This window comes from Ranitomeya imitator, chromosome 5, assembly GCF_032444005.1.
Source record: "Ranitomeya imitator isolate aRanImi1 chromosome 5, aRanImi1.pri, whole genome shotgun sequence".
Classification (NCBI taxonomy): domain Eukaryota; kingdom Metazoa; phylum Chordata; class Amphibia; order Anura; family Dendrobatidae; genus Ranitomeya; species Ranitomeya imitator.
This window is the reverse complement of record NC_091286.1, coordinates 130,280,395-130,296,285: the sequence shown is the minus strand read 5'-3', so window position 1 is coordinate 130,296,285 and position 15,891 is coordinate 130,280,395. Positions and strand designations below refer to the sequence as shown.

The 15,891-nt window shown below is 43.7% G+C and overlaps 1 protein-coding gene across 3 annotated transcripts in view; it reads left to right on the top strand.

The window, feature by feature from the left end:
- Positions 1–15,685, top strand: part of STRN (striatin) — a 198,359-nt gene extending 182,674 nt beyond the window's left edge. For all 3 annotated transcript variants that reach the window (XM_069769151.1, XM_069769149.1, XM_069769150.1), the window contains 4 exons: positions 238–378; positions 8,124–8,225; positions 11,182–11,268; positions 14,114–15,685. In XM_069769151.1, the coding sequence (XP_069625252.1) occupies positions 238–378; positions 8,124–8,225; positions 11,182–11,268; positions 14,114–14,283 (500 nt within the window). In that variant the 3' untranslated portion in view covers positions 14,284–15,685. The remainder of the gene's footprint in view (positions 1–237; positions 379–8,123; positions 8,226–11,181; positions 11,269–14,113) is intronic.
- Positions 15,686–15,891: the final 206 nt, after the last annotated feature.

Sequence of the window (15,891 nt, the reverse complement as noted above, 5' to 3'; positions counted from 1 at the left end):
TATTTGGTAAGCCGGAAAATGTTTGTTCAAGGCTGAGGTGTAACAATCACATTTGTCTGCTAGCACTTCGGCATATATTTATGCCTGAACAAATAAAAAGCTGCGCTTCTAAAAGCCTATTGTGTTCCCGGCATTTCACTTGTGTTTTCGAATGTCTTGCATCTATAAATTACAACTTATATATATCATAGGATATATTGACCAAGAAGTAATTCCATTTTTTCCCATTGTCTTTAGAATTAGGAATACCTTCCTCAGTGGACCTAGTAAGCAGTGACCCAGCGCACATGGTTTCTTCTTTTGATAGCGGGCACACAAGTATTTTCAATATGGAGACACGGCAGAAAGTTTTAACGTTAGAGTCTTGTATAGAAACAGGTATGTATTGTACCAGCATGTTGAAAATCTTTTCTTTTTGTGCACGTGCTGCTATGAATTAGGAGAACTGATGTACATAGTTACTACAATACATATGTGTATGATCTAGACAGACCCTTTCTTTTTGGTTAGTAAAGGACGTTAATAATATGAAGTGTTCCTGTGTCAAACTCATAATGGTCACTGGAGTTAATAACGAGACGAGATGAGAGGAATAACATGCTGTGATCATACTCAATGTTCCTATTTGCCAATCCATGTTTCGAACAATAAAATAAAGCCTTGAAATACGTTTTAACTTTTTCTGCATTGCCCATAGACTGTAAATGTCTGGGAAGCCCACATTTTACTCCACAGTGATGTTCTGAAATCTAAGGGTACCGTCACACACTGCCATTTCGATCGCTACGACGGTACGATTCGTGACGTTCCAGCGATATCGTTACGATATCGCTGTGTCTGACACGCAGCAGCGATCAGGGATCCTGCTGAGAATCGTACGTCGTAGCAGATCGTTTAGAAGTTTCTTTCGTCGCTGGATCTCCCGCTGGCATCGCTAGATCGGTGTGTGTGACACCGATCTAGCGATGCGATCTAGCGATGCGTTCGCTTGTAACCAGGGTAAACATCGGGTTACTAAGCGCAGGGCCGCGCTTAGTAACCCGATGTTTACCCTGGTTACAAGCGTAAAACTAAAAAAAAACTGCACATACTTACATTCTGGTGTCCGTCAGGTCCCTTGCCGTCTGCTTCCCGCACTCAGTGACTGCCGGCCGTAAAGTGAAAGCACAGCGGTGACGTCACCACTGTGCTTTCACTTTACGGCCGGCAGTCACTGAGTGCGGGAAGCAGACGGCAAGGGACCTGACGGACACCAGAATGTAAGTATGTGCTGTTTTTTTTTTTTACGCTGGTAACCAGGGTAAACATCGGGTTACTAAGCGCGGTCCTGCGCTTAGTAACCTCATGTTTACCCTGGTTACCCGGGTACCTCGGCATCGTTGGTCGCTGGAGAGCTATCTGTGTGACAGCTCCCCAGCGACCACACTACGATTTACCTACGATTACGGCCAGGTCATATCGCTGGTCGTGATCGTAGGTAAATCGTATAGTGTGACGGTACCCTAAGCGTACTATAAGTTGCTTTCAGCAGATGGTGCAGCTATGGAGGAGCAGAGTCTTCTGTCAGACACAGCCAGACTCCTCATAGAGAAAGTAAACCTTGTTTATTACCATGTTTGCCTTCCTGATCATTGTGTTCCCGTCACTGAAGAAGTGATTGATTATACAGATATGGAAGCACTGACAGGGTTTCCTCCTCTGGATACAGCAGTTGTGTAATTTCATCGCTGACTGTAGGGAGGAAGCAGGACCTGCTTCTAGCACGAAACGCTTCTAGTCCAAATTGCTGTTTCTAGCCCCCATCTCCTAAAAAATGTACATTGTATAAAAATTTCTATGAAAAGTTGAACACAATTTTTTTTGTTTTGCAGTCGTGCAAGAAAAAAAACACAGTTCCTATTTTTCCAGGTCACCACCTGACAGCACCATGGAGGACGTCCTTCTTATTCGCAGTGGGACAGGAAACACGAGAGTTTAAAAGGACCCTCCCCCTTCCACCCTTCAGTGTTTTTCCTGTCCCACTGTGGATAGGAACGACGAGAGATCGCTGTCCCTACAGAGCGTGCGGATCGGGGGGGCTCAGCCTCTTCCTTCCCACGGGCCGAATCTCTGTATCGCCGACACCCAATTAAGCGGGTCCCTCAGCGACGCCAGTGCAGCGCTGCTCCTGGCGAGGAGGTCGCTTCCCCCTGGGGGGGGCTCTCGACCTCGGATGACTACCCCAAGCATACCTGCGCATGGTCTCTGCAGGGTGATCCCTTCGCAGATAGTCCGGCAAGGAGAGGCAGGTTCGGCAGAATGCTGGAGAGAACGCTGGACTCCATGTGTTCCTCGGCGGTAAATGGGCTTTGAACTTCCGGTTCACCGCTGCCGCATCACTTCGGGGTCAGGGCGGCAGCAAGGGGGCGGTCTTCCTCTTCGCTCCTGTAGGAGGACTGGGACACAAGCAAAAGGATTTAAGGTAAGTGGCTAGATAGCGCTAGGCACCGCAGCTGTAATGGACCCAGGTGCTATACCGGCTGTCAGCGTAGAAGCCCCGGGGAAACAGGATTCCCTGACGCATGTGAGTCCCGTTTAGAGGTGCGCTCCTTATAGGCCCATTAAAGGTACTAGTAGTGGTCCCATTGTCTGTTCCAGGGGCGTCCTTCATCTGGGGATAAGAAGACGGGCAGAACTAAGAGATGTCCAATATGTGCTACAAAACTTGTTGCCTCATGGCAGAAGCCTCTGTGCGAGTCCTGCACCGCTCGTATTGTAGGAGAGGAACAGGCCTCTCTATTAACAAGCATGAGAGCTATGGTTAGAGAAGAAGTGCAGGCTTCTATATCTAACATCCGCCTCCCAGCCGATCCAGCCTGAGTTCCAGGATCCTCCCAGGTCTAGGAAGAGGCAGAGAGAGTCAGATTCATCGTCTGAGGACAGTCCATCAGAATCTGATATAGAGGAAGAGGAGGAAGTATGTAGAGACCCTCCTCAGAAGGGGAAAAAGTATCTATTCTCTTCCAACGATATTGATGAACTGCTGGGTGCGGTCAGGCAAACTATGCAGGTTGAAGAACCTTCTACCTCTCTCTCCGTACAAGATGAGATGTTCGGGGGGCTGCGTTCGCAGACTTCAAAATTCTTTCCAGTTAATGCCCACATTCGGTGAGTCCGAGTTCAGTCTCGGCTTTTGCTCAGAGATTGCAGCTACTGACCCCTTCTTAAGCTCTTCCCGCAGCTCAATGATTTTGGAAGAGTGGGAGGAGGCAGAGAAAAGGATATCGATCCCGAGAGACTTTAGACTCCGTCTTCCCTTTGACCATGAGGAGGTCAAAGACTGGGAAGATATACCAAAAATTGACATCCCACTAGCGAAAGTGTCCAAGAGAACTGCCATTCCGTTCGAGGACTCCTCGAATTTAAAGGAGCCCATGGACAGAAAGGCAGATGGCCTCCTTAAGAAAGCTTGGGAAAGTTCGGCCGCTGTGATCCGCACAAATATTGCGGCGACTTCTGTGGCGAGAGCCATGCATCTGTGGGTTGACGATTTAAAGGATCAATTGTCAGCCAAGACTTCTAGGGAAACTATCATCAATGCTGTCCCTTTACTTAAACTAGCCACAGGTTTCCTTGCAGATGCTACGGCAGAATCTGTCAGGTTCACAGCCAGGGGGCAATCACTATCTAATGCAGCCCGTAGGGCCATTTGGTTAAAAAGCTGGTCGGGGGATGTTCCTTCTAAGAACAAACTATGTTCCATTCCCTTTTCAGGTGGCCGTGTTTTTGGGCCTGTATTAGATGACATTCTGGAGAAAGCTTCTGATGAAAAGAAGGGGTTTCCAGAAGAGAAAAAGAAAAAATTCCAGCCCTTTCGTAGACCCTATTACAGTCAGAGATCAGACTATAGGGGTAAAGGTAAACAGGGGAGATGGAGTTATCAGAAAGGGGGAGAAAATAGGAACCGAAATAGAGATCCAGGTCCCTCAAACCCCAGGTCTGAGTTCCGAAGGAAATGACGCCACCAGGATAGGGGGTCGGTTGTTGAATTACCTGGAGGAGTGGAAAAAAATTACCTCAAATCCTTGGGTCCTTCAGGTTATATCTCAGGGGTACAGGATAGAGTTTGTATCTCGTCCCCCAGAGAGATTTTTCATTTCCAACGCCCGTCTCTCTTCAGTCTCACCAATGTGGTCAGACATTCAGGATCTCCTCCGGATGGAGGCAATAACTCCCGTACCTCCTCACCAAATGGGAACAGGTCACTACTCGGGTCTTTTCTCTATAATAAAACCGTCAGGAGAATCCCGAACCATCATAAATCTCAGGCCGCTAAACAGATGGTTGTCGTACAAGAAATTCAAGATGGAGTCCATTCGCTCCACAATTCCCCTATTAGGGAAGGACGTGGTAATGTGCACTTTGGATCTAAAAAGTGCGTATTACCACGTTCCAATTTCTTCACAACATCAAAAGTACCTAAGATTCGCGATAGAGAAAGAGGGTTCAGTCCTCCACTATCAATTCCGTTGCCTTCCATTTGGACTGGCATCGGCTCCAAGAGTTTTCACAAAACTCATCATAGAGATCGTGTCTTACCTAAGGAAGCGAGACATCATTATAGTACCATATCTAGACGATTTCCTGTTAGTGGCAGACTCAGAGTCCCAACTCAGGATCGACTCTCGATTGGTGATCTCCACACTGCAGAATCTAGGTTGGGTGTTGAACTGGAAGAAATCACACTTAACCCCAAGATCAAGGAGACAGTTTCTGGGTGTAATACTAGACTCGAACATCAGGAAGTCTTTTCTTCCAGACAGAAGACTGTCAGACCTGATAGAGAAGGTTCGACAGTTTGCAAGAACTCGGGTGACGATAAGAGATGCAATGAAGATCCTAGGCCTAATGACAGCCTGTATCCCATGCGTCAGCTGGAGCCAATTCCATTCCCGTCAACTACAAAGAGCGGTTCTAACAACATGGGACAGAAGACAGTCTTCGTTGGACAGACAGTTTGTCCTATCCTATCGAGTCAAGAAATCCCTGCGATGGTGGACGGTGTCAGAGAACCTTCAGGTGGGGGTCCCATGGATCCAGACCCCGGCCGTCACGGTAACAACGGACGCGAGTCAACAAGGTTGGGGCGGCCAGGTTCTCGGAAGATACTACCAGGGACAATGGAATTCGGAAGAGAGCAACAATTCCTCAAACCACAGAGAGCTACAGGCGGTTTGGAAGGTTCTGTGTTCAGCCCGGACCCTATTAAGGAACAGACATCTAAAGATCCTATCGGACAACACGACGGCGGTAGCTTTCCTTCGCCATCAAGGGGGCCCGAGACATCCGAAGCTACAACATCTGGCGGATCAGATCTTCGAATGGTCAGAAAGATCGGTACTTTCAATTTCAGCAGTCCACTTAGAAGGCTCAAGGAACCAGGTTGCGGATTTCCTGAGCAGAGAAAAGCTATCACCCATAGAGTGGGAACTGAACAGCAGAATTTTCGATACCCTATGTCAGCGCTGGGGAACCCCGACCGTGGATCTTTTCGCAACCAGAAAGAACGCAAAAATAAGAACCTTCTCACTAAATCCTCAGGAGAATCCAGCAGGGGTAGATGCCCTTTCTCAGTCATGGAGCTCGGGTCTGCTATATGCCTTTCCCCCTCTGGCATTAGTACCAAGGGTACTCAGAAAAATTTGCGAGGACATAGCTCAGGTGATCCTGGTGGTCCCTTTCTGGGCCGGAAGGAGCTGGTTCCCCCTTCTAAAGAAGCTGGCAGTGGACAGTCCTTACCATCTTCCAGTCAGGGGGGACTTACTTTCTCAGGGTCCGATCTTCCATCGGAACCCAGAGAAGCTGCGGTTAACAGCTTGGATCCTGAACGGCAGATCCTGAGGGCAAGAGGCCTTTCAGAAGGAGTGATTTCTATTCTACAAGCAAGTGGGAAACCAGTGACCTCAGCAATATACCTTAGAACCTGGAAGAAATTCTGCAGTTTTTGTGGAGACACAACAGTCGATGTTGATCATCCTAACATACCCAGGATTCTTGATTTCTTACAACAGGGATTCAAGAAGGGGCTCAAACCGAGTACTTTGAGGGTTCAAATTGCAGCCCTCAGTGTATTTTATGACTCTTCCCTTGCCGCCCACCCTTGGATCGCTCGGTTCTCTAGAGCGGTCTCGAGGCTCAAACCTCTAATCAGGAAGTCTGTCCCTCCCTGGGACCTTAATTTAGTCCTTAATGTATTATGCGAAGAGCCCTTTGATATAGAGAAGGATATAAATATCGCTAATCTTTCCCTAAAAGCAGTATTTTTAGTGGCCATTACATCAGCCAAAAGATTGGGGGAACTTCAGGCCCTATCCATCCAGAACCCTTATCTGCAGATATTTGATGATAGGTTGGTTTTGAGGCTTGACCCAGGGTTTCTTCCCAAGGTAGCCTCAGTGTCAAATATTAACCAAGAGGTCGTTCTTCCGTCTTTTTGCCAGTTTCCTAAAAATCAAAAAGAAGCTTTCTTTCATAACTTAGATGTTAGGGAGACGGTGTTGAAATACTTGGATATGACTAGGGCCTGGAGACAGGATAGTAATCTCTTCATCCTGTACGGGGGTCCTAATAGGGGTAAAAAGGCATCAAAATCCACTATTGCCAGGTGGATTAGATCCACTATTACCATGGCCTATCAGGCGCGGGGAAAAGTTCTTCCTGATAGCCTTAAAGCTCATTCATCCAGGGCTATGGCCGCGTCTTGGGCTGAAAAAGGGGGGGCCTCAATAGATCAGATTTGTAAAGCGGCATCTTGGTCTAACATTAGCACCTTTTCAAAACACTACAAATTAGATGTAGTCTCTTCTCAGTTAGCTTTTGGCAGGAAGGTGCTTCAAGCGGTAGTCCCACCCTAGAACCAGGAAGTCTCCTTTGGTACTTCTCCATGGTGCTGTCAGGTGGTGACCTGGAAAACGGTAATTAATCTTACCGATAATTGTATTTCCAGGAATCCATCCTGACAGCACGGATAGTTCCCTCCCTAATACAAATACGTGTTATACTTATGTGAAGTAACATTGGTGTTAATCTTGTTATGTTCAAAATAAATTTTCTGTTTGCATCCATCCAGATGTGTTACTTTGGAAAATCACTGAAGGGTGGAAGGGGGAGGGTCCTTTTAAACTCTCGTGTTTCCTGTCCCACTGTGAATAAGAAGGACGTCCTCCATGGTGCTGTCAGGATGGATTCCTGGAAATACAATTATCGGTAAGATTAATTACCGTTTTCTTAACATTTTCCCTGAAATGATTAATATCGATATCCATTGTCCCTCAAATGATATTGATATCCATGGGAAAAAGCTTCTATAGCGCACATGTTGCTATTTTCTTCTATATGCTTTATTTTGGTGTGCAGGAAAAAAATCAGCATATTTATTCTTGAGGTGTTTTTCTCTGGAGGGAGAATAAAGTTCCAGATTTAGCCACTGAGTCAAGTGGAGATGGAAAAAAAAAAAAGCTTCATAAACCTAAAACTGTCAGAAGAAACACTTTAAGCAAATACGTAGCAGGTTAATAAATGTGTGTTTTAGCATATACAAGGACTACGATGATTGTCTTTTGGTTGTAGTATTTACAATGCAATTACCGCCACGTTTTGTAGAAATTTTCTTCTTGTGCTGTCACGTTGTTTTAGGGTATGTGCACACGTTGCAGATTTCCTGCGGATCCGCAGCGTTTTTTACCGTACAGAAACGCTGCAGATCCGCAAGTGATTTACAGTACAATGTAAATAAATAAGAAAAAAAAATGCTGCGCTAATGGTGCGGAGAATTCCATGCGGAAACGCTGCGGATTAAAGGAAGTAGCATGTCACTTTTTTTGTGGATCTGCAACGTTTTTGTACCCATTCCATTATAAAAATCCGCTGTAAATCTGCACCTGCGTTTTCTGCCAAGAGATGCAGAATCCGCACAAGAAATTCCTAAGGCAAATCTGCAATGTGTGCACATAGCCTAAGTGAATTTTACATTTAGCCAAAACCTTGTATGACCTAAATGTTAGAGGGGATGCTTACATTTTGCAGTGCTCCGTGCAAATTCTGTGTATCTAAAGAGACTAATGTGCCTGACTTGTTTCCTGTAGCTTCTAGCTGCCAGATAAACCGAGTAATTAGCCATCCGACTCTTCCAATTACTATCACTGCTCATGAAGATCGTCACATCAAGTTCTATGACAACAATACAGGTAGGGATACAATGACATGATTCCTGGCTCTGAACTGCTCGGCCCAGCTTGGAATATTACATGTCTGCTGCATTGTGTGATACCTAGTGAATAATGTGAATGATGATTAATCAGCAGGCGCTATGTATGATGGAAATAACTGAAAACCTTGTTGCTGCAGACAGTACAGTAATACATAAGCAACTCGGACATTGTTAATCATTAGAGTTACATATATAAAGAATGTTTAATCATTTTCCATTCATTTATTTTGTACTTTTGGCGCTCTAGGAAGTTTTTAGGAAACTGTGCCAGTGTGTGAACAGCTGCAGTCAGCATCTCTTTAACCCCTTCCTGATATAGGGCAAAATAGTGCATCCAAAGTGCTGCCTAATCTCTGACAGCAGCATTTAAGCCACCCAATTCTGCCCGGGTGTTTGTTTTGGTCTTCCTCTTCACACTTGTCGCTGATGGGTGGTCATGGTGGCCAGAAGCCTGCTGAAGGCCCCCGTCACCACTCTCTTGATCTTCCCATGTATCCCAACCACAGGCTAGTCGCCATAGGAGAATGCATTATATAGAACAAATGATCGCACGTTCCAGTCCCCGACAGGGACCAAGAAAGTTATTAAAGCATTAGCACACAAAAGCTTTATTGTCCCCCCCCCCCCCCCCTCCACCACCTTTCCCTGGGACTCTAAAACCTCAAAGATTCTATTTAAACTAACCACATGGTCAAATAGCGAATCTTAAGGTACCGTCACATTAAGCGACGCTGCAGCGATCTAGACAACGATCCCGATCGCTGCAGCGTCCCTGTATGGTCGCTGGAGAGCTGTCACACAGACAGCTCTCCAGCGACCAACAATGCCAGTCCCCTGGTAACCAGGGTAAACATCGGGTTACTAAGCGCAGGGCCGCGCTTAGTAACCCGATGTTTACCCTGGTTACCAGCGTAAACGTAAAAAAAAAAAAAACAGTACATACTTGCATTCCGGCGTCTGTCCTCTCCGGCGCTGTGCTTCTCTGCACTAAGCGCCGGCCGGAAAGCACAGCGGTGACGTCACCGCTGTGCTTTCCGGCCGGCGCTTACACAGTGCAGAGAAGCACAGCGCCGGAGGACAGACACCGGAATGTAAGTATGTAGTGTTTGGTTTTTTTTTACATTTACGCTGGTAACCAGGGTAAACATCGGGTTACTAAGTGCGGCCCTGCGCTTAGTAACCCGATGTTTACCCTGGTTACCAGTGAAGACATCGCTGAATCGGCGTCACACACGCTGACTCAGCGATGTCTGCAGGGAGTCCAGCGACGAAATAAAGTTCTGGACTTTCTGCGCCGACCAACGATGTCACAGCAAGATCCAGATCGCTGCTGCCTCTCAAACTCAACGATATCGCTAGCCAGGACGCTGCAACGTCACGGATCGCTAGCGATATCGTTCAGTGTGACAGTACCTTTACTCTTTGGTGTAATAAACATTGCGTTTCTGCATAAAAGCACTCTGTCTGATATGCAAATGATGGTGTTCAGTGCACCTTACGAGTTACACAAGTCCTCATTGCATCAGTTCACCCCTCAGTAACCATGCTTATCAGCATCCCCCTACGTAGATTGACACTGCACACCTGATCAGCGTTAACCCCTTAACAACCCCTGTTACGCCTTTTTAATGGCGTCAGTTAAGAGTACTTCTTCCTCAGCGCCATTGAGAAATAAGGGTATAGCGCCCCCCCAGCTTTGGAAAATTTCTGGGGTCTCAGCTACCAGCGGTAGCTGAGACCCCAGAGAACATGATTCAGGTTGGTTTTTACTGTCCCCAGTGTTGCGATTGCCGTTATTCACCAAATAACGGCGACCGCCGCAAAAGAAAAAAAAAATGTCTGATTTCCCATTTATTTCTCTCTCCTCTGATATGATCTAGCATATCAGAGGAAAGACACCACTCTCTGATTTAAGGGTAAAAAAATGAAAGTTTCAAAATTGGAAACCTTTTCAAAATTTTTGCCAAATTTCCATTTTTTTCATAAATTAATGGAAGTCATATCAAAGAAATTTTGCCACTAACATGAAGTACAATATGTCACGAAAGTCTCATAATCAGTGGGAAGGGTTGAAGTGTTCCAGAGCTAGAACTTCAGAAAGTGACAGTGGTCAGAATTGTAAAAATTGCCTTGGTCATTAAATACCAAATGGGCTCTGTCACTAAGGGGTTAATGCCTGAATAGCTATCCCCAGTGTTGCAGCGCACTCATTTTTGTTGGGCTGCTTTCTACTCCGAGATACTAGACAGTGTAACAAGCGGCAGAGATAAGAACGTTCTGCGCTCGCTCCTTTAGCACCACTGCGTGCTCGCACGCCAGAGCGTTTTTACATTTTTTGGTTTGATATGGAAAATTAAGTTGCTAGTTCATTTTTCCCACACCAGGAAAAAATAAACATTGTCAGAATTGCATTTTTATTTTCATCATTTCACTGCAATAACCGTTTTTCTTCACACTTTCCAGTATGTTAAATGGTAAAATGAATGCTCCAATTCAAACCTGAAATAAAGTTAAGGCCCTCCTTGAAGTTTGAAAGGAAAAAACAAAACCTCAATGTAGAAAATGATCTCTAGTGGTAAGGAGTTATCGGGTTGGGCCAGGTTTGAGTGCAAAGTCTGCAGTCACTCTGTGTGACTGCAGACCTCTGAAACCTGTCATGGTTCCCCAATTTGAAATCTGTTGTATGTGGGAAACCCATGACATCGGCAGACCGCATTGATCTGTAACTGGGTCTGTAGTTATTCATCATGCTGGTCATTTTGATGCAGAATTGTAAGAGTGGAGGCCTCTTCTGCAGATGTGAATAGTGTCTATGAGAAAGACAACAAGATCACCAAGCTACTGTTATTAATGCTCATAACAAAGATTAAATGCTCAAAACCCGCATGTATTCTAATTTCCTACATTAATTGTAACTTTTTTTTTCTCCTTAGGAAAACTCATTCATTCTATGGTTGCGCATTTAGATGCGGTAACAAGTTTAGCTGTTGATCCAAATGGATTGTACCTGATGTCTGGCAGTGAGTATTGCTAACATTTACTTGGTTAATGGACACTGGAGAACACATTAATAGTATAGTAGATAAAGGCTTAATTTTTAACAAGATGTTGTAACATATTTATTATTTTATGGCCTTTATTTTAAAAATGCACATGTTAAATGTAAAAACAGGTTTATTAGTTATATTTACTTTGGGAGATGGGATGATCTTATGGAAGTTTTAACTAGGGAACTTGCAGCATCCATACTGTGACTATTAAGCCAGTCCCCTGTGTTATAACTGACAGAAGGAGAGCCCCAATTCTAACATCTTAGATGTTGCAGTTGCTATTAGTTGTGGCATCAGTGGTGTGAAGCCTAAGAAAATGAGGCAGGGTATTCAGCCCATTTCCTCCTATTTATTTCACGGGTACAATTGCAGTACCCTTAAGATCTTTGACCTGTCGCATGGTTCTAAATTGGACTTGTCTGTAATTGCTATATCCATTTTAGGGTCTTAACTTCTTTGCAATCATAAATACATCATATGGCTCAAAGTGTAGGGAGTACGGGCCCAGCTCCTTGCATAGCAAGGTCTAGCTGTCTTCAATTGTGCTTGTGCCCTCATAATGTGCAATCTTGGGACGCTGATGAGTTGTCATGTCTGCCCTAGGGCCATATGATGTCTGCCATATTTGTAATCTTATGACCGTGTCATAGACAGGGTTTCATAAGTGAACACAAAATTTACAGTATACTACAGTACAAAAGTATTTCAGTATATTGTACCTCTAGTCATTCATCGTCAAAGCCTCCAGGGCAGGGATTTCAAACTCAAATTCACAGAGGGCCAAGTATAATCACCCTATGGGCAAGATTTCACCCACGGGGTAAGAGTTTGACACAAATGCCGTAGGGGGGACTGTAAGAAAATAAAGAATAGTTTAAAAAAGTTTGAGAATATGCATGTATTACAATATATTTATTGATTTCTTTACAGCTATTATTGATATTCTCACATAAGTTTAAATCATCCCCTTTATTCCACTTATTAAATTTAAAAAAAAATTATTAAAATAAGAAAAAAATAAACACAATATAGTAAACTATTACAGTAGCTTTCCTTCTTGCAGGGAAAAAAAGTCCAGAAATGCTGCTCTTTGATCTCCTAGCTTTCCATAAATGATGGGGGGGGGGGAATATATCTCAAAATGGTGCCTATAAAATTTACTAATTGTTTTTACACAAATCCATTGTCGGAAAATAAAAAAATAATAAAAAATGGCGACATACTTTTCTTTTCTTTAAAGTATTAGAGTTGTCCAGTCTAAAATGACACATTGTGCACTGCGGGTGTCACGACTCACCGTGTTCACTGGGTTACTTCTAAAGGTGAAGATGATAGGGCCACATAACTTGCCTTATCTCCTGAATCCACCCTACGACTGTACCCTTACTCCACCCAGGGAAGAGGGGAGTATTTGTGCAACAGAGGAAACTGAAAATAACAGGCATACAAATATTCACTCACATATAATAGAGGAATGCATCGGATAGTGGAGGATCGGGTAAAACTAAAGTAGAAGGAAAGAGAATTATGACACTTAATAAACCAATTATCAAACACAGATCACTTCAGCAAGCACCTTCTCATTTAACTACCAACCACTATCCTCCCAGCTATGCAGCAAAAGCTAGCTCTGACGTGTGTCAGTCAGGACCCAGATTATATAGGGATAGGAGTGGCCAATCGTACTCAGCCGAGAGCCATAGCTCCCAGAACTCTCAACATGACCAATTAAACACCTGTACTGCCAAAATAAATTTACACCGTTTAAAAAGGTAAAGTGCTTCTTTTCAGCTCACGAGTAGGAGCAACCTGCGCTGCGGTTTTCTGGCTCCTCTGTCGTGCTAACCCCGTGACAGTGGGTTTTTCCAGTTTCTGAGCCTGGGTCGAATAGTGTGTATGTGTTATACATACTACCGGCCAGCACCCATCTAGTGGGTGTGTGGCCTTGCTCCATACACTTGTGTGGGGCGATGCCACATCTCGACTAGTGACACGACTGCCCAGTGGATGCGGATGACTAAATTGCGTGGGCTGCACCCACTGGCTGGGCTCTTGCTGGGAGTATGTGTAACTCATACATGCCCTCCGATCCCGAGTCAGAAACCAGTGAATCCCTGCAGTGCCAACTGTGCACTGGGGAGATTCATAAGTCTGCAGTCAGATAGTGACTGCAAACTTATTGGCTTAGACGTGTCATTTTTACAACACATTGAGGGAGTGCCAAAAAAAAGTTATCCTGCAAAATTAGTATTTTCCGTTTCGTTTTTTTGTTTTTCAATTTCACACAGAATTATTTTTTTATTTTTTTTTTGTAGCACATTGTGTGGAAAATAAATAGTGCCATATAAAATAACTTCTCCTGTTACAAAAAGAAACCCTCATATGGATATATAGATAGAAAAATAAAAAGACACAGCATTCGAAAGTGGAGAATAGTGGTGCAAGGGTTATTTGGCATTTCGAAATTATTTGCTTTTTTTTTTTCCTCCCCCTGGAATCAGTACTGCTCTGGGCTGTATCTGGTGTTGCATTTCAGCTATGATGCTAGAAAAAGGTTTGGACAAAAAGGCACTTGTTTCCTAATATCTGATAACCCCTTCAAAGAACAGTTATCCTCTTCTGCCTAAAATGGTAGAAGTAGTGATTGTTACCCCCTTTTCATCCATTCATCCAGATATATTCCAGCTTGTGAGACTGGCCATATAAGCAAGTCTGCTAAATATCAGGAATTTGCTGCGACAATCTTACTGTTATGTTTTTCCTGTTCATCTTATTGCTGGTTTTATTCTGTTAATGTATGCTTTTTTTTCCACAGGTCATGACTGTTCAATACGTTTATGGAACTTGGAAAGCAAGACCTGCATACAGGAATTCACAGCCCACCGCAAGAAATCTGATGAGTCCATTCACGATGTGGCATTCCACCCATCCAAGTGCTACATAGCCAGTGCGGGCGCAGATGCTCTTGCCAAAGTTTTTGTATGACACCATGCTTACCTGTAGTTTTTAATTTACTGAAGCAGCCACACAAAACCAGAGACATGCTACTAATGACCGAAGATTTGATTTAACCGGCCTTTCTTTTCTTCTTGTGTTCAATAATCAGGATAACATGCAAAAAACAATGTTGTGGGCTTAGTTTTGCGGGGTGCTGTTTTCTAATCTAATGGTTTGTTCAGGGTGCTGTGAACTTATCTGGTGCTTGGAACCAGGATTCTGTCTTTCAAATGACCTCTGAGCTACAGTAGCGGCATTTTATTTTTAAGAGTGCACATTTGACCAGGCAGGCCTGGATCAAACTAGTTTCCAACTTTTGCGGTTGTGGCAAACGGGACAATGTAAAAATGGCTGGTGGGACGGCAAATAACTACAATATAGGAAACACAGCGGGCAAGTACTTACCACTCCCCTTTCTCACTTAAAGCTCCTGCAAGCATATTTGGTGGAAACTATGGACCGCTTACATGTCAGTTCTCATTCTGCCGCCTTCTCAAATTGGAGCTTCGATGAGAAAGGCAGCATTTCCCAATCCAATGGGCTGCTTGTAACAAGTGAAATCACGTACAGCAGACAAAAGAACACACTTTCTATTTTAACTGCTTTGTTTAGTATCCGTTGTGTTGTGTTCTTTGAATGTACTTCTAGGTAAAAACCAAAATAAATTTCTAAAAAAAGATTAAATTATGTTCAATACATCCAAGGTCCATTTTGGATATTGCCTGCAACTATGGCCATCATTAGAATGGAAGTCCTGTGGCCAACATCATGGCTAAATGTACTGCTTCTAGAGGCTTTTTACCTTGACAGTGAGCAGCAATTTCACATGATCTCCTTGAATTTTTAAATTTTTTTTGTATTTTTTTTTTTTTTTTACTGTCGCATTAGAAATACATGAACAATTATGCATCTTACGTGAAAATATGAATTCTATTTAGAAACAGATTTGTCACTAGGCACATAAGAAATAAATTACAACATTTAGAGCAATGGTAACTTTAGAATCTGGGCAGTGTATGAAAACTGGCCACATTGTGTGTCTGTTAATAGATGTGCGAAAAAACAGACAAACCAATAAAATGTTTTGCTGCCATTTAACCATACTGGTGAGACGGTCAAAAATGTTTACAGAGGTTCTCTAGGGTTCAAGAAAGTGTTTGCTATCCGAAACCAGCCACATTTCCATGGGATTCCTGCAGCTCAGCCTTAGTTATAGGAGGCTGAGCTGCGGTACTGGGCATAGACCATGGATAAGGATGGCCAGCTGAGAAAAAATAAATATAACCCTATCTTTCTAATCAGACAACCCCGTTTTTAAAGTCACTATTTTAGTGCAAAATATATTGTTTAAAATATTAATTCTAGTTCTAAACTACTCTGATACACTGCTAATAAAAAATAAAAAAAAGCCATACACATGTTACTTAGAACATTCGGTAAGGCTGCCATAAATCTATATACCCCACCCCTTCTCCACACCGGCCGCATACCTTCTGTTCCTTATTTTAGTGATTGATGTAATCCATTTCCTCTTATAATAAGGCACCTGGACTTTGTCATTATACACTGATCTTTGGTTGTTGCTAAGTCTTTCCC